This window comes from Schistocerca americana, chromosome 3 (genome assembly GCF_021461395.2).
Source record: "Schistocerca americana isolate TAMUIC-IGC-003095 chromosome 3, iqSchAmer2.1, whole genome shotgun sequence".
Lineage (NCBI taxonomy): Eukaryota > Metazoa > Arthropoda > Insecta > Orthoptera > Acrididae > Schistocerca > Schistocerca americana.
The window spans coordinates 949547559-949571706 of record NC_060121.1 but is presented as its reverse complement, the minus strand read 5'-3'; the positions used below and the strand labels follow the sequence as shown (position 1 = coordinate 949571706).

The window sequence follows — 24148 nt, the reverse complement described above, 5'->3', positions numbered from 1 at the left end:
CAAGCTCTCCTCGATCATTGTCAAGTGCTATATGACTACCGTGTCGCCGTGGCCTAGCTGTTATGTAATGGCACTGCTGGCTGTGACATTGCTGGCGCCCTCTTCCTTGCCAACTGTAGTAGTGTTTATGTTCCGCATCCATTGTACTCACTTCAACCTCACAATGACTGAGTTCTTGCTGTGCTGAACTGCAAACTGCCATCCTTCTTGATGGTATTTGCAGATATTTTTATTTCTACTGCTTTGTCCTCAAGGTACCTACCGGAAACTGCCATGGGACCCAAAATCAAGAATAATGAGGAAGACATCAGAGCTCCTGAAATGGTCATCATTGGAAGAAGCTGTTATTAAGAATCTCCTCCATTAGGCACCAAGACCACCTACATGTTATGGGCTACCACAGATTCACAAAACAGGTTCTCCTCTTTGGCTCATATGAACACTATTGGTTCACCAACTGAAAGACTGGCAAAACATCTGACCAGTCTCCTTAAGCTATATGGGGATGCTGTGTGCATTACATCAAGAACACCAATGATTTTATCAATTGAATTAAACACCTGTGTCTTGGGCAAGGTAATATAATGGTCAGTTTTGATGTGGTCTCCCTATTTATGAATTTCCCTCTCAAAAACTGCATAAATCTTCTATCCCAGTTATTTGATAATACAGTTGTGGAATTGTTTAAGCACACATTTATATCATAATATTTTCTTTATGATGGCCAGTTGGACAGTGTGGCAATGGGAAGTCCATTAACTCCATCGATAGCCAACCTTTTTATAGAGAAATTTGAAGACATCACCTTGGACACAGCTCCCAATAAGCCAAGTTCCTTTTATCATTAAGTTGATGACACTTATATCATCTGGCTGGAGATGTGAAAAACTTGGAGAATTCTTAGAATATTCACGACCACATTAAGTTTACAATAGAGGTAGAGAAGGATGGTGCATTGCCCTTCCTTGATGTCCTCATTTGCTGGAAAACCAATGGACACCTCAGCCGAAGTGTGTACAGTAAACTTAAACATGTGGATCAGTATCATGCTCTCAGCCACCATCATCATCCAGTACAAAAATGTGATGTTCTGAACATCATCATCCGCTGTGCTAAAGTCACCTCAGACACTAAAAATCTGCCACTAGAACTGAACCACCTCTGAAAAGTCTTCCGGGAAAACAGCTACAATCACCACCAGGTATGACAGGCTATTTCTGGTGAGACATACAGGAAAAACACCACTGAAGAAGAGAACAAGAAACTTGCATTTTTGCCTTTCTATGGCACAGTGTCAGCAAAGACCAGGTGGTTCCTGAAGAGACACAACATCTGATCAGTGTTCAGGCCCTCAGCAAAAATATGACAACTCATGACACCTATGAAGGATGATCTTGGACTTAGAATGTCTGGAGTGTACAAAATACCATGCCACTGTGGCTGCTACTATGTGGCCAAACAGTACACATTGTGGAGAAAACTCGAACAGACAAATCAGCCTTGATGGAACTAGCTTTAGAAATTCTATTCAACAAGATGTCTGCCATTGTAGGACAAAGGGATTTTGGGATAGTACCATAAAAGAAGCGGTAAAAATAAAATTATCTGAAAACACCTGCAACCAGGACATGATGCTGCTGAAAGCCCAAGAAGATTTTATTAATAAGTCCTTGGTGCTTGCCATACAACTGGCTGTCAACAGTGCAATGTGTGATTCCTTCAGTGACTACTGTAGCAGAATATTGTCAAACAATCTTTCACAAAACTCGAAGAAATTGTGGTTGTATGTAAAGGCTGTTAGTGGTACGAAAGCTAGTTTCCAGTCGCTATCGAATGAGACATGAACTGAAATTGAAGGTAGCAGAGTAAAAGCTGACATACTTAACTCCATTTTCTAATGTTCCTTTACAAAGGAAAACCCAGAATTGCCCCAGCTTAATCCTCAAACTACTGAAAAGATGACTGAAATAAGTATTAGTGTCACTGGTGTTGACGAACAGCTGACATTGTTAAAATTGAATGAAGCTCCAGGGCCCGATGGAAATACTATAAGTTTCTGTATTGAATTTGCAGCTGATTTAGCTCCTCTTTTCTCTATAATCTATCGTAGATCTCTCGAACAAAAAGCTGTGTCCATCTCTTGGAAAAAGTCACAGGTGACACCTGTCTACAAGAAGGGTAGTAGAAGTGATCCACAAAATATCCTTGACATCTATTTCTTGCAGGATCTTAGAACATATTCTCAGCTCAAACATAATGAGGTATTTTGAACACAATGATCTCTTCAGTGCCAACCAGCCTGGATTCTGAAAACATCTCTCATGTGAAGCCCAACTCATACTTTTCTCACATGACATACTTACAGCTTTCAATCAAGGCAGTCAAGTAGATGCAATATTTCTTGATTTCCAGAAAGCATTTGATTCAGCACCACTCCTATGCTTATTGGAGTATCAAGTGAAATTTGTGACTGGATTGAGGACTTTTTGGTAGGGAGGATGCAGCATGGTATCTTAGATGGAAAGTCATCATCAGATGTAGAAGTAACTTCAGATGTGCCCACAGAAGTATGTTGCGACCCTTGCTGGTCATGATGTATATTAATGACATTGCCGACAATATTAATAGTAACATCAGACTTTTTGCAGATGATGCAGTTATCTGTAATGAAGTACTGTCTAGAAGAAGCTGCATAAATATTCAGTCATATCTCGATATTATTTCAAAGGGGTACAAAGATTGGCAACTTGCTGTAAATGTTCAGAAATGTAAAATTGTCAACTTCACAAAACAAAAAGACATAGTATCCTGTGACTATGACATCAGCGAGTCACTATTGAAATCGGCCAACTCATACAAAAACCTGGGTGTAACACTTTGTAGGGATATGAAATGGAATGATCACATAGGCCCAGTTGTAGGTAAAGCACTGGTAGGATACTGAGGAAGTGCAATCAGTCTACAAAGGAGTTTGCTTAAAAATCACTCGTGCATCCAGTTCTAGAGTATTGCTCAAGTGTGTGGGACCCATACCAGATAGGACTAATAGGGAAGGGCAGCACAAATGGTCACAAGTTTGTTTGATCCATGGGAGAGTATCACAGAGATACTGCATAAACTGAATTGGCAGACTCTTGGAGATAGACATAAACTATCCTGAGAAAGTCTATTAACAAAGTTTCAAGAACCAGTTTTAAATGATGACTCTAGGAGTATTCTACAACTACTTGTGTATTGCCCACATAGGTATCTTGAGGATAAGATTAAAATAATTACTGCACACCCAGAGGCTTTCAGACAATCATTCTTCCTATGCTCCATAAGTAAATAGCATAGAAAGAAACCATAGTAACTGGTACAATGGGACTTACCCTGAGCCATACATTTCCCAGTGGTTTGCAGAGTATAGAAGTAGATGTAGTTGTAGAAGTGTGTTCTCTCTGTTGAGCATCCCCACCTATGTCTGATCGCTGCAAATTAATATAAAAAATACATAAAAAAGTGACTGGTTGCTGTATTTGTCCATATAATATAATCCACAGCCATGGAGTTAAACAGTTAATAAAAGGGATGAATTATTGTTAATATCAAAAGAGGCAAAGAAAGGGGAGGTTACATTATCAGTAATGCTCTTGCACTTACTTAACAATCTCGTGACAAAATATGCCAACCTTGTGATTTTCTCTCTCTCCTCTATTAATTCTATCTGGTAATGGTATCAGACTGATATGCATTAACCAAAAATGGGTTGGATCAGGGATTTGCAAGTTACCTCTTTCACGAATGTATTTAATAACCTTAGGATTTTGCTGTTGACTCTCTATGTGATATCCATCTTTCATATGAGTGTTTTATCAGATTGTCATGGTTTAAATTGCTCCAGGTGCAAATCCTAGATCGTTAATAGTTGTAACTGTTTCCAGGTATACCCATTTGCAGCAATTGCCGATGAAGTGCCACATGATGTCCCACGGCTATTGCTGAATAGGGATGTAGTTGGATCCTTTGGTATGAGGAAGCATGACACTATCGTAACATGTGACATTATTGAAGGGGTTACAAGACTTGCCAAGGAACTTGGTTGGCATGAGGAGCTGATGGAACTGTATACCAAACATGAGCCATGCACGTGAAAATGGCCACTGAGTTATTTAGAGTGGCAGTATCTTTTGCATCATTAGTTGCAAGTACAAAATGTAATATTGAATATATACAGCAGGCAGTTCCCCGTTTGCTGCTCATGTAGTTGTTGGCAATATCATGTAGCTAAGTTATGTTAGAACATACTACAGTTGTATTTTAGTATGTTAAATACAAGATATTGTAATATGTGTGAGTTTTGTGTGAAACAGAATGATTTATAACTTGAGTTCCTGAAATTATACTTTGTCCATCACAGAGATCTTGTGGAATCTGCGCTAAAATTTGCTAGTGATTTGGTACATTTACACAATTTTGCCATGGTACATAAAGAGCGTATTTCATACATTTATATTTCCTTCAAGGCTGTATTTGATCCCTCATATTTTGCGTGCCATTTATAGTAATTTTAAGTTCTTCTCGTGCACTTATATAAATCTGAAGAAGTAGAGGGACACTCTAACTGCAAAATAAAAACAGTAAAATAAATAAATAATTTTTTGTACTATTATTTTTGTGCTTTATCTCAGATGTGTAACAAATCTAAAAATGTAAATAGTATGTATGTATCGAGCTTGTCATTGTGAAACCAATAGAAATATTAGTAAAGCTATAAGCATACGATACTGTGAGTCACGTTTACAGTGTTACTGCCTTTAAACAAATGTGCCTCATCTAAAGAGGTGTATGCAAGTACTGGTGACTGGTAAATAAAAATGAAATATGTTTTAAAGCCATGGTAACTTTTATACACACACTGCAAAATCACTGTAAAGTGCACTGCAGTGTTTTTTATTTTATTTATTTTAATTGAACTATTACTAATATTTCTTTTCATGCCGTTCAAGAATGTAGAATGAGAAGAATGCTTACTTGAATGTTTCTATGAAAGCTGTAATTATTCTGGTTTTGATGGTCACAACAGGAGCAATGTGTACATATTAAAGAGTATTTATTTGTTCTACTTTGCAAACCAGGTCAGTAGGTATGTTTTTGTGAGATATCACATAGCTGTATTCAGGTGTCTGTTGCTTCCCATTTTGCAAACTTTCTGTTACACTCTCCTGTGAGGAAAACAGTCCCATGATAATTTTTCCTTCCCTTCTTCATTATATGCTTTATTTCAACTGTTAGTCTAATCTGAAATAGAGCCCACACAGATGTACAGTATTCCATTATAGGCTGTATGAATATTTTGCAAATATTTTTCACAGGAAAACAGCACACTGCTGTGTGGTTTCAGTTGCTTTGTGTGTGTGTGTGTGGGAGAGAGAGAGAGAGAGAGAGAGAGAGAGAGAGAGAGAGAGAGAGAGAGAGAGAGAGAGATTGTTACATTCCATCCTGGATTTTCCATTGTTTGACGATTTGAAGCCTTAGTTTAGTTTGACATGCAGCTGAGGCTATGTGATCATTTCAGTTTGTATTCCCCATATATCACCACTCTCCTGTATTTGTATGACATGATCAATTTGAAATGTGACTCATTAATCACAAATATTTTGTTATAACTTCTATAATTTATAATAAATATCTGATGGCATGGCATTCCTCAGGTACTTTTTATTCCAGTTTTACATTAGATGAGAAAAGGATGGAAATATCTTTGTAGTGTAAACGCAACTCCAACCTAGAAAACTATGAATTTAATACTGATATATACCGGGGTAGTTATAAAATTGTAATCATCACCTCATAAAAATGAAGTCGTGACTATAAAACATGGTGATGATGTTAATCCTCCTCTGGATTTTCACTGTTCAGTGCAACAGTTTTCCTAACCATCGATGACTTGGCACATACCTTGGTTGTAAAAAGTTTCCATTTTGACCATTCATGAAGTCTTCAGCTACTAAAATCACATCATTCTGGAAACACCTGCAACACAATACTTTCTTCATCCAAGAAAAGAGGAAGTAGTCAGTGGTTGCCACGTTAGGAGAATATGGGGTGAGTGGTGGAGGAAAACTTTGATAACCCTAAGCAGCAGCATGTATGACTGCACAGTGCAGAATGAACTGAATCATTGTCACGGAGCAGAAACACCCACTTGGACAGCTTCCAATGACTCTTCACCTTGACACCCTGTCACAAGTTCATCAGGAGATTTCTGTAATATGATCTTGTGATGATTTGCCCCTTATGAGCATAATCTATCAGAAACCACACAATGGCAATCCCCAAAATCATTCAGCATTACATTGCCAATGATGGCTGGGTCTTCACCTTTTTCAGCAATGGCAAATCCACATTTTTCCACCAGTTGCTTTGCTCCTTTGTCTCAGGGAAATACAACTAGCACTTGTCCATGATGATTAGGTGGCCAAAGAAGTCATCTGAATTGATTTGAGACAGCTACAACATTTCCACCACTGCCTTAGTACCACAGGCTTTCTGTTCAGGTGTGAACAGTCACAAAATCCAGTAGGCAGCAATCTTCGTTGTGTTCAAAATGATGTGCAAGATGGTAAAAACTGATCTTTGATACTATGGCCAGTCAATAGCACACAGGGGGCAATTATTCCGTGCACAAACATTGACACTAGAAGTTCCACTGTTGTCTGACAGTGGCAGCAACAGTGACTGGCACCATACAACTGCTGGCCGCGTCAGTGCCATGCACCCTGATCAGAGGCACCATCAGTATCACGGATCACATGGATAAGAGACCGTCCAACTGCACTTCTACCCACTTCTTGCCGAGTTCTTGACCAGTTTTCAGGTAGCTCTAGTTAGCGGCAGTCAAGGAGCATCATAGTGGAGTCGCATCTTTCTTTCTCTTTGAGACTAGTACTTCCAAACTAGCCTCAAGACATGTTTATTTCTGTATAGTGAACAGTTAAAGTGTTTTAACTGATACTTGCATTGCCAAGGACTTTATATGGAGTTCAAGAAGGATGCTTTGTATCATAATTGAGTAAAATAAAATATTTCTCTCAAAGCTAGTCTTCCCTCATTCTTTTGATTTCTGTCTCAAAACTATGCTCCGTCTTGGTGGGACATCAGTGCTTTTAGCGACAAGACTTCATGATCCATGACTGAGTTTCATTTTTTCCTCAATTGCCTCGATTTTGATATGCTGATAAAATTTCAAGTTCTTCACAGAGAGACGGTCTGCCACTTCATTCTTCATCACTCAGACTTGTTTGACCACATTGGAAGCAGTGCACCATCAAACCACTATATCATATAATGATGCATTATTCTTGTACATTTCTATTAACTCATTATGGATTGTTGTAGTGTTGTTCCCCTTCAGATGCACAAAATGAATTACCACACAATATTTCACTTTATCAATCGTCTGACCTTTTCTTTCAGTTACTTCACTTTATCAATCGTCTGACCTTTTCTTTCAGTGTGTATCAGGACTGCAGATGTGTAACTGAAAAACAAACAAACAATGACAATTTTATTTTTTGAGGTAATAAAACTTTATGACTACTTCTTGTAGTTGATTTTGTTAGTTTAAAATCACCCATTCACACCCACAAGCCAACCCTAAACCCTAATAGTGCCAGGAGGGTCTTACACCAAAAGATTATCCTTGCATGTCACCACCTTCCCATCCCCATAAAAAGGGCTGTCCCAGTGCCATAGCATTTTCTGTTAGATGGTAAGCCATGTCGTACCGAGTGTGGTTGCAATTTTGCCTTGCAGATAGAATTAGGGCGTACTTGTTATCCCTTCCTATCATCACCTCTACCACCAAGGTTTTTATGTACACATCTACATCCACACTCTGCAAACCACTGTGAAGTGCATGTCAGAGGGTACTTATCATCATACCACATGTTAGGGATTCTTCCAATTCCAGTGTGTTTGGAGTGTGGGAAAAACAACTGTTTAAATGCCTCTGTGCACACTGCAAATGATGTAATCTTATTTTCTTGGTACCTACAGGAGCAACACAATTGGTGGATGTAATATATTCCAAAATTCTTCATTTATTACTAGTTCTTGAAACTTTGTAAGTATGTGATATTGCAGTGCCTGTGCTATTCTGAATTACGATGCAAAGTTCTGCACTGCGGCGACTACAGCTGTTATGAAATACATTAAATGTATTTGCAATTGCAAATATGGACAACCATCATCTGTAAAAACAGTTGATGACAATGAAAATTTGTGCCGGACCAGAACTTGAACCTGGATTTCCCACTTTTCGCATGCGCTTGCCTTACCATTTTGCTATCCGTGCATGACTCAAGGTCAGACCCAAACTGCCATATGTTGCCAACCATGCGTCTACAACCTGTACTGGTACATCCATTACATATTATATTCCCATGCAGGTGAGACATTATACTTGAAAGTCATCATTCCATAGTACAGCTGAGGTGGTCCATATTCTCGATTGCAAATACATTTAATGCTTGTAAGTGTGCTTTTGTGACATAGTTTGTCTTCACACATCTGCCAGTTCAGATTTTCAACACTTCCATAGCACTCTTCTATGAGTCAAACAAACCTGTTACCATTCGTGCCGCCATTTTTTCTCGTATATTTTCTATTTCCCCTGTTACTCCTGTTTGGTATGGTTCCACACTCTTGAGCAATATTCATTCTAGTCTAGGGTGCACAATTGTGTTCTGTAAGCAATATCCTTGTACAATTATTGTATTTTTGCAGTATTCTACCACTGAACTTAGGTCTGCCACCTGCTTTACCTACAGCTGAGCCTATGTGATCATTCCACTTCACATCCCCACCAATTGTTTCGCCAAGGCGTTTCTACAAATTGACTGATTCCAATTGTGACTCACTGATATTGTAGTCATAGAATACTGCTTTAATGCATTTTGTGAAGTGGACAGTTATATATTTCTGAACACTAAAAGCCAGTTGTCAATCTTTGCACCAGCTTTTTTTAAAATCTTATCATGATTTGACTGGATAGTTGTGCAGCATCTTTCAGATATCACTTCACTATAGCTAACTGTATCAGCTGTAAAAATTCTGATATTACTATTAATATTATCTGCTGTCATCAATATTCAAAATATACAAGTAGGGTCCCAACATGTATCTGAGTTACTGCTTCATCTGGCTATGACTCTGCCCATTTTCCTGAGGCTTGTTCCATACTTGAAAGTCTGTGTTTTATCCACTATTCACTTACTAGGACTATTGTAGTTGAATTTGGCATCGGAGTTTTCTCCCTGGCCTTTTCAATCTGTAGGAGGTACTTTATTACCCTCTTTGTTCTTCAACAGCCAGGAGCTGCTGATAAGCATTTCACTACCTGCCACCTGCATACATCTTCTCTGGGGTGAACGCCTGGTCTGGAGCAGAGATGTACCACTAAAATGCGCACAAATGTTATACTGAGTATATTATGCTCTATAGTCATGTATGCATGGGAAATGTAGGTAATGAAAAGGCAGATGAATGGGATACAGGCTTGTGAGATGAAATTGCAAAGAAGCACGATAGGACTTACAAGAATTGATAGAGCAAGGAGTGAGACTGTGAGAGAAATAGTGCGTGAGAATACCATCCAACAGACCACAGAAAAGACAAGATTAAGGTGGTATGAACATGGTAAAAGAATGGAAGTTGGCTGGATAATGAAAAATTCTCATGAAATGACAAAACGAGGCAATAGACCTAGAGGAACACCAAGAGACAGAGGGATCATTGGAGTGAAGGATTATGAGATGAAGAAAGGAGAAGATTTGGGCATAGTGGAGGGGGAAGAATGATCGGGGAGACAAGAGGAGATGGAGGGGCTAGTGTTCCATGCAGATGAAGCCACGGGCTGGAAAGTATGAAAGGAGATGACGACTTTCCGTTCATGACAACATGCTTTGTTCTTCCTACCAAGAAATCTTCAATCCTGTTGTAACTGCGACCAGAATGGTCGTGGGGTGGCCACGAACGAAAGCAACCGGTGGGACCGAACGGGAGCGGCCCGCGAACAAACAAGACAGACAAACAGAAAAGGATGGACACACACAATGACAGACGACCGAGCAAAACACCAAGAACAGCAACACGCAAGAAGCAACTGGGTCACAAGCGAAAACCTCATGAAATCAACAGCAAAGTAAACACGATGTCTGTGAGTGAGATATTAAGAGACTCACGCGAATATCAGACAGCCTCACAGAGTGAGAAGCAGGCGCTTAAATACGTGATAGAGTACATCGCTATTGGCTGCTGGGACTACATGCTTCAGAGTGGCACCCTCACATTATACGTGGGCTAGGAGTGTGTGCAGCCACGGCTTACGACACGACAGCTCCAGAGACCTCTAGTGGTTATTGAGGTCCATGCTATCTGGCGCAGATTCGAAACCCGCAGCACTCTGTACCAGAAATCCAGTCACAAATTTCAAACAATGGAAATCCCAGGATGGGATAGCAGCAATGTAAAAAGACAGATCCCTACTCAACACACAGGGAAGCATGTTGAGTCACAGACAGGCACAGAGAAAAAGACTGCCTCTCGTGCGTGTGCACACACATGCAGTTAAGACCACAAGTTTGTTTATTATAGTTGTAATGTATCAGAGTGTAGAGTTAGTTCGCAACAGTCTAATGGCTTTGGCTGCGGAAGAACACATGTACCTGCCTTTCTGAATTAAGGTATTTGAAATGAGATGGGATGGAAGGTAATTTCCGAGGTGTACACATACAACCACACTGCCTTATGGCCTGGTCAGGAAGATGTAAGAGCTGCTAAGTCAAATAATGTCTTCAGAATGTTGAAGCAAACTCACGTCACTGTATTGGCTTCACAAACAAATATTCTTTAATAGAACAAAAAGTTGTGTATGAATGTGCAGTTGAGTGTCATTCCAACAGGAGTATGGTTTGTGAATTTTTTGTGTATACAGACGAAAAACATAGTAACAACTACGGTACACAAGAAAACTACTGACAGAAAATTTCATACACCAGAAGCTGCCCACCTGACGGAAATATTTTTTCACAGGGAACATAATGATAATTGCTGCTTGAATAACATTGAAACAAGTAACTTTAGTAGTGCAGGCATTTGAATAGTCAGAAGGAAGTCTACACAAGGTGTATATTTACTGAGGGATTAAGGGTTAGAGCATTTGCTATTTTAGAGTTAGTTTTGGTTTGATGAGAAGCAACTTTATATTTCAGCAACATTGTGTACAGGCATGGAGTAAGGAAAGAAACTGAGACCTATTAGCTGCAAAGAAATCATGAGAAGTGTTTGCTGGATGGATGGATAAATGGCTGGCTGGACTGGGTCGTGTTTAAACGAAGATTGGAAAAGAATAGTAGAAACTGTTATTTATTTATCTGTATATTCCATAAATCATATACTTTCTGATGTTAAATTTGTCAAACTGTACAATTATTACACCCAGGTACTGCTTAATGCCCTTATAAGCCAAAACATTAAGACCACTGGCCACTGCAGTAGTAAATGCCCCCAGGAGATGTAACTGGCACAGTAAGAGAAGTATATAAAAGGAGTAAAGATGAACGGGGAATCATTTTAGTGATGATACTGGTCCCAAATGGGGAAGTACATTGACTTTGACAAATGGTAAATTGTTATTTCCTGGTGCCTAGGAATGATCATCTAGAAACCTCAAAGCTGGCTGGTTGCATGCATGCTAGTGTCATGAGCATCTATGGATAGTAGTTGAAGGCTGGTGAAACCACGAGTTGGTGACAAGATATTGGACATCCATGCCTTGTGACACAATGGGGAGATCAGCAACTTGTCTGCAATACAGGGCAAGATAATCAGTGATCTGTGGCAGAGATGATGACATAGTTCAGTGCTGGTGCAGGTACAAGTGTTTCAGAGTAAACTGTTCAACACACATTGTTGAACATGAGATTCCACAGAGACAGCTCCTTTGTGTTCCCATTCTGACCCAATGAAACTGTTAACCACTGCAGTGGGCATGGGGTCATCTTTCTTCTTACACGTCAATGGCCTTGTGCCAATTTTGTCGTCATCCAGGCGTGGCTGCTCGATACATACTCTGTGCCACAGACACAGGCTGATGGAGGCGAGGCAGTATTATGCTATACAGGGCATTCACATGGACTTCCGTGAGGCCTATTTTAGTAATCAAAGGCACAACGAAAGCTGTGGACTAATTGAACTTTATTTTGGACCACCTGTGGTGGTGGTGGTTAGTGTTTAACGTCCCGTCGACAACGAGGTCATTAGAGACGGAGCGCAAGCTCGGGTTAGGGAAGGATTGGGAAGGAAATCGGCCGTGCCCTTTCAAAGGAACCATCCCGGCATTTGCCTGAAACGATTTAGGGAAATCACGGAAAACCTAAATCAGGATGGCTGGAGACGGGATTGAACCGTCGTCCTCCCGAATGCGAGTCCAGTGTGCTAACCACTGCGCCACCTCGCTCGGTGGACCACCTGTCCCTTCATGCTTGGTGCCTTCCCCAAAAGTGATGACATCTTCCAGCAGGATAACTGGGTGTGTCTGTCACATGGTCAGAACAGTTCTACAGTGGTTTGATGAGTATGATAATGAATTCACACTGATTTCTTGGCTTCAAATTCACCTAATCTTCCAGGATGCTATCGAGCACCAGCTCCTTGTCCACAAGCCACCAGCCCATAATATAGGAGAATTACATGACCCGAGTGTAGAGCTTTCATTTTGCATACCTCCAAAAACCTACAAAAGGACTCATTGAATACATCCAGCAGAATCACTGCTGTTTCGTGTTCCAAAGATAGACCACACACTATTAAGCATACAGTCATAATGTTTTGGCTCAGCAATGTTTATTAATGTGACTACATGTTGGCCATTTATGTGTATTTAATAAAAGGAGTAGTCACGATAAAAACTCACTCTGTAGTTGATTGTTTGGCAAGCACATAAACTACACTGAAAACTTTCAGACAAGCCCAGTTGAGCTATGACAAAGATGCTGCATAGCCATGTACGAGCTATGATCAAAAAGTAATGGGAACATCACATACATATGATTTTCAAATTTTTTCTCTCATTGGTACACGTGTTCATGGTGTATGTTTGCATTTTCAGCTGTTTTGAATATTTAGTTTATTGTCAACAGTCAAAAAGGTTATGTGTCTTTTCAAGTGCTCAGCAAATTTTTACTTTTGAAAAAATGGGTCAAAGAATTTGCAATAAATTTTGCATGAAAAATGGAATAAAGTGCAGCACCACATTAGAAATATCGACTGTGGCTTTTGTTGAATCTACTATGAGTAAGACAAGAGTTTACGAGTAGTATAAATGTTTCAAACAGGGTCGAGAAGATGTTGAATACGATGACTGCCCTGTATACCCTAGCACATCAATTACTGACATCAGTGTGGAAGACGTAAAGAAAATTGTTCTGAATCACCATCATAAAGGATGCTGATGATGTCTACACATCCTGTGGCTCATGCCAAGCAATTTTTTCAGATGTTTTGGGCGTCAAATGTGTAGCAGCAAAGTTTGTTGCGAAATGGCTGAATTTCTACCATAAATGCTCAGGGGTTGCTAAATTAACATGACAAACATGATGTCGAACCCAAGTCAAAGTCATCCCAATGGAATCTGCCTGAAGAGCAAAGACTGAAAAGAATTTGACAATTTCGATCAGATTTGAAGGTTGTTCTCTCAGTTTTCTTCAATTACAATTGGATAGGGCATCACGAGTTCCTGCCTTAAGGTAGCACAATCAATAAGGAAAACTACCTGGAAGTTATGCACCATTTGTGTGCAGCAATCTGAAGAAAACGACCAGAACTGTGCCAAAAGCACTCATTGAAATTTCATCATGATGATGATCCTGCTCACTCCTCCTCAAAGCTTGTTCGTGATTTTTTGGCCAAAAGCAAAACCAGTATGTGAGCCACCATATTCACTGGACAAGGCTCCCTGCAACTTCTTTCTGCTTCCAAGGCTGAAGAGAACCACGAAAGGACATCGCTTTGCCATCATCGATGAGATAAAAACAGAATCTCCGAAGAAGCTGAACACCATAATGAAAAGTGAGTAGGAGTGTTTCCAAGATTGGAAAAAGTGCTGGTACACATGTTTCATATCTGAGAGGGTTACTTTGAAGGAGACAAAGGTAATACTGATGAATAAATAAAGATTCTTTAATAAAAACAGAAATTCCCGTTACTGTATGCTCACACCTCATATAACTGTGGTGTGTGCCCTGTAATGGTTAGCCCTGGAGGAGGCCACTGTCTGAAAGCTTAGCAAAATTTTCAGTCTTGCTTCGGTGCCCAATGATTGCTCAATTTTTATATATATATATATATATATATATATATATATATATATATATATATATATATATATATATATATATAATAGAGGGAAACATTCCACGTGGGAAAAATATATCTAAAAAGAAAGATGATGAAACTTACCAAACAAAAGCGCTGGCAGGTCGATAGACACACAAACAAACACAAACATACACACAAAATTCTAGCTTTCGCAACCAATGGTTGCCTCGTCAGGAAAGAGGGAAGGAGAAGGAAAGACAAAAGGATATGGGTTTTAGGGAGAGGGTAAGGAGTCATTCCAATCCCGGGAGCGGAAAGACTTACCTTAGGGGGAAAAAAGGACAGGTATACACTCGCACACACACACGTATCCATCCACACATACCGTGTGGATACATGTGTGGATGGATACGTGTGTGTGTGCGAGTGTATACCTGTCCTTTTTTCCCCCTAAGGTAAGTCTTTCCGCTCCCGGGATTGGAATGACTCCTTACCCTCTCCCTAAAACCCATATCCTTTTGTCTTTCCTTCTCCTTCCCTCTTTCCTGACGAGGCAACCATTGGTTGCGAAAGCTAGAATTTTGTGTGTATGTTTGTGTTTGTTTGTGTGTCTATCGACCTGCCAGCGCTTTTGTTTGGTAAGTTTCATCATATATATATATATATATATATATATATATATATATATATATATATATATATATATATATATATATATAAAAACAAAGATGTACTAACAAAGAGATAGAGGGGCTGGCCAGTACTTGCCTCAGCTCAGTACAGCCGATAGATACACATAGAACAGAACTGAAAATTTACATTCCTAGCTTTCGGAACTTTGTTCCTTCATCAGGGAGGAGAGAGGGGAAAAAAGGGAAGAAGGGAAAGTGGATTCAGTTACTCACAACCCAGGTTATGAAGCAACAGGGAAAGGTAAACAGGGAGGGTAGCAAGGATGGAGGCATGGTTGTCAGAGGTAAGCCAAAGATATTCTACTGTAAGTACTGTGCCAGCTTCAAACCAAAGAGGATGCATACAGAAGTAAAGAGGTATATAGTATAAAGATAAACACAACTATGTAGGATGAAAAGATGCGTGAATGGCTAAAGAGGAAAGGGAAAGAGGAGAAGACTGAAGAGTGAATGGGAGTGAGGTTGTTTAACGTAGGTTCAGTCCAGGGGGATGGCGGGATGAAAGGATGTGTTGGAGTGCAAGTTCCCATCTCCGCAGTTCAGAGGGACTGGTGTTGGGTGGGAGAAGCCAAATGGCACATACGGTGTAGCAGGTTCCTAGGTCCCTAGAATTATGCTGGAGGGCATGCTCCGCTACTGGGTATTGGGCATCTCCTAGGCGGACAGTTCGTCTGTGTCCGTTCATGCGCTCAGCCAGTTTGGTTGTTGTCATGCCGATGTAAAAGGCTGTGCAGTGCAGGCATGTCAGTTGATAAATGACATGTGTAGTTTCACACGTAGCCCTGCCTTGAATTGTGTATGTTTTACCAGTAGCGGGGCTGGAGTAGGTGGTTGTGGGGGGATGCATGGGGCAGGTTTTGCAGCGGGGTCGGTTACAGGGGTAGGAACCGCTGGGTAGAGAAGGTAGTCTGGGAATATTGTAGGGTTTAACAAGGATGTCACGGAGGTTAGGGGGGCGACGAAAGGCAACTCTGGGTGGTGTGGGGAGAATTTTGTCAAGGGATGATCTCATTTCAGGGGTTGACTTGAGAAAGTCATATCCCTGGCGGAGTAATTTGTTGATGTTTTCGAGGCCAGGATAATATTGGGTGACAAGGGGGATGCTTCTGTGTGGTCTGGGGGTAGGAACATTGTTGTTGGACGGGGAGGAATGTATTGCTCGAGAAATCTGTTTGTGGACAAGGTCTGCAGGATAGTTGTGGGAGAGGAAAGCACTGGTCAGGTTATTGGTGTAGTTGTTGAGGGACTCGTCACTGGAGCAGATACGTTTGCCACGAATACCTAGGCTGTAGGGAAGGGAGCGTTTGATGTGGAAAGGATGGCAGCTATCAAAGTGGAGGTACTGTTGTTTGTTTGTGGGTTTGATATGGACAGAGGTGTGGATGTGAGCTTCAACAAGATGAAGGTCAACATCCATCAACCTACAAAGCTGTTACCCAGGATCCCATTCCCTCCATCCAGACTGAGCTGCAAAAAATCCTAAAAATCCAAGGTCCCTCACAAGGCCTCACAACGGCTTCCATAGACTTACTCACTCCACCTGAGCCACTTACCCCTACCTTCTACCTATTACCCAAAATCCACAAAGAGAACCATCCTGGCCGTCCCATTGTAGCAGGCTTCAAATCCCCAACCGAACGTATCTCAGCTCTGGTAGACCAGCACCTACAACCTATCACCCGCAGACTCCCATCCTACATCAAAGACACAAACCACTTCCTAGAACGCCTCAAATCCATTCCCACTCCTCTCCCACCTGAAACCTTTCTTGTCACCATAGATGCTACATCCCTTTACACAAACGTCCCACATACCCATGGTCTCTCTGCCCTTGAGCACTACCTCTCCCAACGCCCACCCGAAGATCTTCCAAAAACCTCGTTCCTTATCACACTTACCAACTTCATCCTCACCCATAATTACTTCACTTTTGAAGGCCAGACCTACAAACAAATCAGGGGAATGGCCATGGGAACCAGGATGGCTCCCTCCTATGCCAACCTCTTCATGGGCCGCATGGAGGAGGCTTTCCTGAAGACCCAACAGCTGCTTCCCCTGGCCTGGTATAGGTTTATAGATGACATCTTTGTGGTCTGGACTCATGGTGAAGAAGCACTCCTTAATTTCCTCCATAACCTCAACTCCTTTTCGAATCTGAATTTCACCTGGTCCTTCTCCAAAACCCAAGCCACCTTCCTGGATGTTGACCTTCATCTTGTTGAAGCTCACATCCACACCTCTGTCCATATCAAACCCACAAACAAACAACAGTACCTCCACTTTGATAGCTGCCATCCTTTCCACATCAAACGCTCCCTTCCCTACAGCCTAGGTATTCGTGGCAAACGTATCTGCTCCAGTGACGAGTCCCTCAACAACTACACCAATAACCTGACCAGTGCTTTCCTCTCCCACGACTATCCTGCAGACCTTGTCCACAAACAGATTTCTCGAGCAATACATTCCTCCCCGTCCAACAACAATGTTCCTACCCCCAGACCACACAGAAGCATCCCCCTTGTCACCCAATATTATCCTGGCCTCGAAAACATCAACAAATTACTCCGCCAGGGATATGACTTTCTCAAGTCAACCCCTGAAATGAGATCATCCCTTGACAAAATTCTCCCCACACCACCCAGAGTTGCCTTTCGTCGCCCCCCTAACCTCCGTAACATCCTTGTTAAACCTTACAATATTCCCACCTACTCCAGCCCCGCTACTGGTAAAACATACACAATTCAAGGCAGGGCTACGTGTGAAACTACACATGTCATTTATCAACTGACATGCCTGCATTGCACAGCCTTTTACATCGGCATGACAACAACCAAACTGGCTGAGCGCATGAACGGACACAGACGAACTGTCCGCCTAGGAGATGCCCAATACCCAGTAGCGGAGCATGCCCTCCAGCATAATTCTAGGGACCTAGGAACCTGCTACACCGTATGTACCATTTGGCTTCTCCCACCCAACACCAGTCCCTCTGAACTGCGGAGATGGGAACTTGCACTCCAACACATCCTTTCATCCCGCCATCCCCCTGGACTGAACCTATGTTAAACAACCTCATTCCCATTCACTCTTGTCTTCTCCTCTTTCCCTTTCCTCTTTAGCCATTCACGCACCTTTTCATCCTACATAGTTGTGTTTATCTTTATACTATATACCTCTTTACTTCTGTATGCATCCTCTTTGGTTTGAAGCTGGCACAGTACTTACAGTAGAATATCTTTGGCATCCCTCTGACAACCATGCCTCCATCCTTGCTACCCTCCCTGTTTACCTTTCCCTGTTGCTTCATAACCTGGGTTGTGAGTAACTGAATCCACTTTCCCTTCTTCCCTTTTTTCCCCTCTCTCCTCCCTGATGAAGGAACAAAGTTCCGAAAGCTAGGAATGTAAATTTTCAGTTCTGTTTTATGTGTATCTATCGGCTGTACTGAGCTGAGGTAAGTACTGGCCAGCCCCTCTATCTCTTTGTTAGTATTTGTTTCACATCTTATATGAGATTTTCCATTAATCATTTAAAAACAAAGATGAGGTGACTTACCGAACGAAAGCGCTGGCAGGTCGATAGACACACAAACATACACAAAATTCAAGCTTTCGCAACAAACTGTTGCCTCATCAGGAAAGAGAGAAGGAGAGGGAAAGACGAAAGGATGTGGGTTTTAAGGGAGAGGGTAAGGAGCCATTCCAACCCCAGGAGCGGAAAGACTTACCTTAGGGGGAAAAGACTCGCACACACACACACACATATCCATTTTTCCCCCTAAGGTAAGTCTTTCCGCTCCCGGGACTGGAATGACTCCTTACCCTCTCCCCTAAAACCCACATCCTTTCGTCTTTCCCTCTCCTTCTCTCTTTCCTGATGAGGCAACAGTTTGTTGCGAAAGCTTGAATTTTGTGTGTATGTTTGTGTCTCTATCGACCTGCCAGCACTTTCGTTCGGTAAGTCACCTCATCTTTGTTTTTATATATATATATATATATATATATATATATATATATATATATATATACCCAAAAATTCATCTACAGTATACGAGAAGATGTCATAATGAAAAAGCATTAATCTGGATTTAGGAAAATTACTGCTACTGGCCTCAAAGCTTTTTGTGGCACACCCTTGTATGAAACCTTGTGTGCCACACTGTGGTCCATGTCTGTCTTAAGTCAGCATTTGAATATGCTCAAATGGGAGGAACACAGCAATGAATATATAAGGTGTACCGGTACATCTAAAAAATACAGAAATGCGCCATAAAAATTAACTTTATCTATAATGCCCATGAACAAATTACAAAAATAACTGCAGGACTGTCCTATTTCTCAATACATGGAGAGGATGGAACTAGTGTACAGCAAGCGTGTTCATCACTGTCTTTCCCCTTCGCCATGTGTACAAGGGGATAAGTATTGACTGCAGCTAAATAATATCAATGTCCTAAGTTTCATGTTGAGAGTTCAGTTTAAATATTGATTATGGCTGGTCTCTCTCACAATTTTATTCCTTCCAGCTACTTTCATCTTAAATCTCCATAGATATTAGTGTTCATTCAAAGATGCCAGCTCTAAGCAATAGAGCGTAGGACCTCCATTTGCTACTATTACACGTTTTGCTGTTCCAGAAAGAATTTCCACAAATATTTGAGTGTAGGCTTTCACAGCCTGAGTCCATTTCAGCAGGATTCTTTTGAGTGTGTGACCACTCCATGATAAAACTACCAAGGTTTTGGATATTATTGGAGGCAATCTTTCTTCGCTCAAATGAAGGCTGCCTGCAGTCACAGCCGAAACACTGGCAGTTTTATCATGTTGTGATGCATGTCTATCTTAGTGTAAATTTGAGTAAGTTCTGATACAATGAAGGGTCAAAGGTTTCCATTGTCCAAAAATGTAAATAATAAACATTGCCATGTTTTTAGCCAGTTTAATCTGATACATTAATTATCAGAGACATCTTCAATGGGTCTTAAGGTGTGGTCTCAAACAGACTGAGCCAGAAAATCTTCAATTTGCGTTGGGCACATTTAGGTAAATAAAGTTAGCTAGACATCATAAGGCCCACATACGTCCATCTGAGATCTGCATGTATTATGACTCCACCATGAAGTCTTCCACTTTCCCGATGGGTCACTTTATCATTTTCCTCTGCGTCTAAGCTATAATGAAATTCTTTTTCAGTGGCTAACAATGATAACTGACAATGGGTTTATAAAATGTACTTTCTGTCTCTTGATACCTTTGGTTCGTTTCCAAGGCTTACAAGGACACTAACTGGATTTAGTGCCTGCCAGCATTTCCACTTCAGTAGTCTTATTAACAGTGGACTTGACCAAAAGAAACTCTTGGAAAATACCTTCTTCAATGGTAGTCAATTTGTGAGTTCCATACAGTCATATTCCATTTAAATTCAGTATCCCCCGTTGATCAAACAGCAGAGTATATGGAATTAAAAATTTACATCAGAATGAAAGGTAGTAATATATTAATCAGGGAGCTTAGTTCACTGAAAAGACAGTGAGAGCTGTATAAAACTGGCATTGTGTTTGGTAGGACATAACAGATCTTGTTGTCTAGCAGGATGTAACTGCAGATGCATGTAGAAAAGTCTATTGATGTGACTGAAACTGACGGTAATATTATGATCAAACAATGCAGGCTTTCACAGCCAGTGAAACTGGTTTTAGGGGCACGTAACATGCCTTAAACCAAGGTCATGAATACAATGTCATCAGGGAAACTAATATTGTTGGTTTTAACATGGAGAGAAAGAGAAAGAAGTTTCATTGTGTTGCAGCAAAGCCAATAAATTAAGAACAAAGAACTTATTTTTGTGTGCAACAAGAAAAAAATATTGACTCTCAATAATTAAATTACGAAACAGTTATTAAATCAAAGTATCTTACAAATAATCACCATTTTCACTCTTTGGAATTTATTAATACTTAAAAAGATAATCTACCTGCTACGCATCTGATCTTTGACATAACCAAAAATATTTTATTTGTTGATTACAAAATCAATATTCCTCTCTGTGAAAATGCTGCTCTATGTGGCACATAAAGTGTGCTGAAACATGCTTTGGGGAAGTCTATTTGCCCTCTTTCACCAAATGAACCCTTACTGTATTTTCTGATTGCTTCCTAAACTGGAAATATTTGTTCAGATCCCGCTAGTTGGTAACATTGCATCCCTTGGCCAACTCTACTTCAGTCAAATTGAGTGCCTCCTCTGTTTACTCCAACCTTCTCATCACCTCTTACAGTAGTACTGGAGATTCCAAAGGAAGTGCACTAATCACAAACTCCAACCTGCATCTACTGACCAGCTCTGCAAAAAGAAATTATTATTTGGGCAGTCCTGAAACTGAGCTATGTTAATGCTTGGGGATATGTCTGCAACAAATTCCAAGTGCAACTGAAATGGCTTATATATTTTATTTATTGATAAAATCTTGAACGAGCACAATTCTACATTTCAATTGACATTTAGTATTGACATAAATTTGTTCACAAGACCTTCAGTCTATACACTGTGTAGCACATAGATGCAATTGAACAAAACTGTAGCATTAAAATATGTGACACTTATTAATTAAATGAAGTCAGTCAAAGGATTCTCATTTATGACATAAATGGATTTATGAGATTTATATAGAGTGATCCTTATAGCTCACGTCAGACACACTTAATTTTAAAATTGACTTTTGTTTATGGAAATGTCATTACACAGACTTTCCAGTAATTATTAAATGTACAATAAATTTCAAATATATTTGGTTCCTAATAGTACATTTAATTATAATGTTAAGTTAATCCGACAGTCCATTCATTTGAAACTTTTATGACATGCATATTATGTACACTGTAAATCTGAGTGGAATTAGAGGACAAATTTTAAATGCAGATACTTATGACTCAACATTGTTATCACACTGTGTCTAGTTCAAAGAAAATATTTTTTTTTTCTTTTCTTTTTTTTTTTGTGGGGGGGGGGGGGCTATTTTAAATCTACTAAATAAAAGTTTGCACCATCAGATAATTTGTGTAGAAAATGTATCCTAACTTCAAAGCTCATTAGTTTACACTAACTTTCTAGTATTCAAAAAACGAAATTAAATATTTATAACTAAAATGGCACCAAATTGATACTGCAATCAAACAAAAACAGAATGTATTATTACTTACTGAGGGGATGGGGAGGGGAGGGGAGGGGAGTAGGATGATGGAGGAGGGTAATATCTAAAATGCCAAACAGAAAACATCTTCCACTGTTTCGCAATAAGGGTGATTTTACTACTTAATATCATTTTTGCCACACTTTTGTCTGATGAATGTTTCTCAGATTCTAAAAGCAGCACATCTGCCATACTCTGTCTAACCCATTGAAATTGACATTTTTGTATGTAGATCTTTTTCCATATACATTTGATAACAAAAAAACTTACATAAGTCCAATGGAACACTGGCAAATACAATCTCAGCAGGGCAAAGAAACAATAACAGAAACAGAGTAGCAAAGAGGAAGAAGGAAAAAAATGAATCAGTAACACTGCTACATTACACAGTATCTTTTAATGCAGTTTGCTGATACCTAAAATGACCTCAATAAGTTCATTTTCATCTAGAAACAAGATTACAACCAACAACCTAAATTATTTTACAATAGTAGTGAAGATTCATTCAAAAATCATTAGTTTACCTCTGCCTTCCAGAGATTAAACAATGAAAACGGCCAAAAAGAAAAAAAGGTCATTAAATCTTATCAAGCATTCACCTGACATCACTGTAATCTTTCTTTCTTCACAAATGTATCTGGTTCATTAGTTATTTATAAATAAACATACAATAGTACATGACTGCAATATTTTACCCCAACAGCTGGAATAAATAAAGTAAATTCCAGCAATAGCCAACTGCCACGAGTGTTTCCCGCCGCACTTTCCTTCTAAGAGCAATTAAAAAAAACCTTACTCAGAAATTCACAGCATTTATGACTTACTTTCATTATTATTTAGTAAGTTTTCTCTAGACTTGACTCATATGAGAAAAACATTCCATGTTACTATAGATATTTCTAGCAGATCACAACATAATAGAAGCAGTATAGATAATATTGTCATAATACAGTTATAATGCCCCTTAATGGCATTAAAAACTTACATACATACTACTCTATCTGCTGTACACAAAGAATTGCATAGCAATTCTTTTTGCAAGCATTATTAGATTTCTCTCTCTCACTCTGAAATTTAATTTTCTTGGAGAAGAATAATGCAGTGTCATGTTCTTTCAGTCAACAACATCAAAAAGCTTACAAAGACCAACATCTTCAGTTTCAAGAAGGTCCCTCATCTTAGGCTTCGGAGGAAGTTCCATTCGGGGAAGATCTGCAATTCGGACCTCCTTGCGAAACAGCTGTGCGACACTCCTGCCTATCAGCTGTAGGCACAAAACATTTAATGCATTAAGTAATCACTAATGACTGTTAAAAACCAGAGGTCTCATTAAATCTTTGATCACATATCTGGATTGAGGGAGAGGGGGGAGGGAGAAAGGGAGGTAAGGAGCGAGTGAGTGACTTACGTTGGATAAAGAGTAATATAGTCACAAACGTCCATTACCACTGTTCATTTCAACATAATGAAATATGTATCAATAATCAATATATATATTATAAAAGTAAATGTACAATGTGCGTGCTGCTAAAACTCAGAAATAAGTCCCAATACAATCAAGGGAGTTATATGGTGTGGTAGCCCTTTATGCCCCATCCATGAAGAAGGCTCCCATTTCTATCTGAAGAGTGTGCTTTTGAAGATATAAGGGCTGGGAAGTTTTGCCCTCCAGAATTTTCTAGAGCACTCCAGAACATTCTAGAGCATTTGAGAATATTCGAGAGCATTCCACAACATTCCGGAATGTTCTGCAATGATCTGGGATGTTCTACAATGTTCGGGAACATCCCACATCATTGTGGAAGATTCCAAAATTCTCTTGAATGCTGTGGAATGTTCTGAAGCATTGTGGACCAATCAAAGCCTTTTTGGTACATTCTCCAATTCTCCAATGGTGGGGCTACCCA

General features: G+C 40.0%; 2 protein-coding genes across 3 annotated transcripts in view; one reads left to right on the top strand and one right to left on the bottom strand.

The window, feature by feature from the left end:
- LOC124605365 (NAD-dependent protein deacetylase sirtuin-3-like) overlaps nt 1-4873 on the top strand; it is an 83787-nt gene extending 78914 nt beyond the window's left edge. For both annotated transcript variants that reach the window (XM_047136993.1, XM_047136994.1), the window contains one exon: nt 3924-4873. In XM_047136993.1, the coding sequence (XP_046992949.1) occupies nt 3924-4133 (210 nt within the window). In that variant the 3' untranslated portion in view covers nt 4134-4873. The remainder of the gene's footprint in view (nt 1-3923) is intronic.
- A 16614-nt stretch (nt 4874-21487) lies between these two features.
- Nucleotides 21488-24148, bottom strand: part of LOC124607247 (exportin-5) — a 193846-nt gene continuing 191185 nt past the window's right edge. The window contains exon 18 of the mRNA XM_047139523.1: nt 21488-23505. Coding sequence (XP_046995479.1) covers nt 23356-23505 — 150 coding nt within the window. The 3' untranslated portion in view covers nt 21488-23355. The remainder of the gene's footprint in view (nt 23506-24148) is intronic.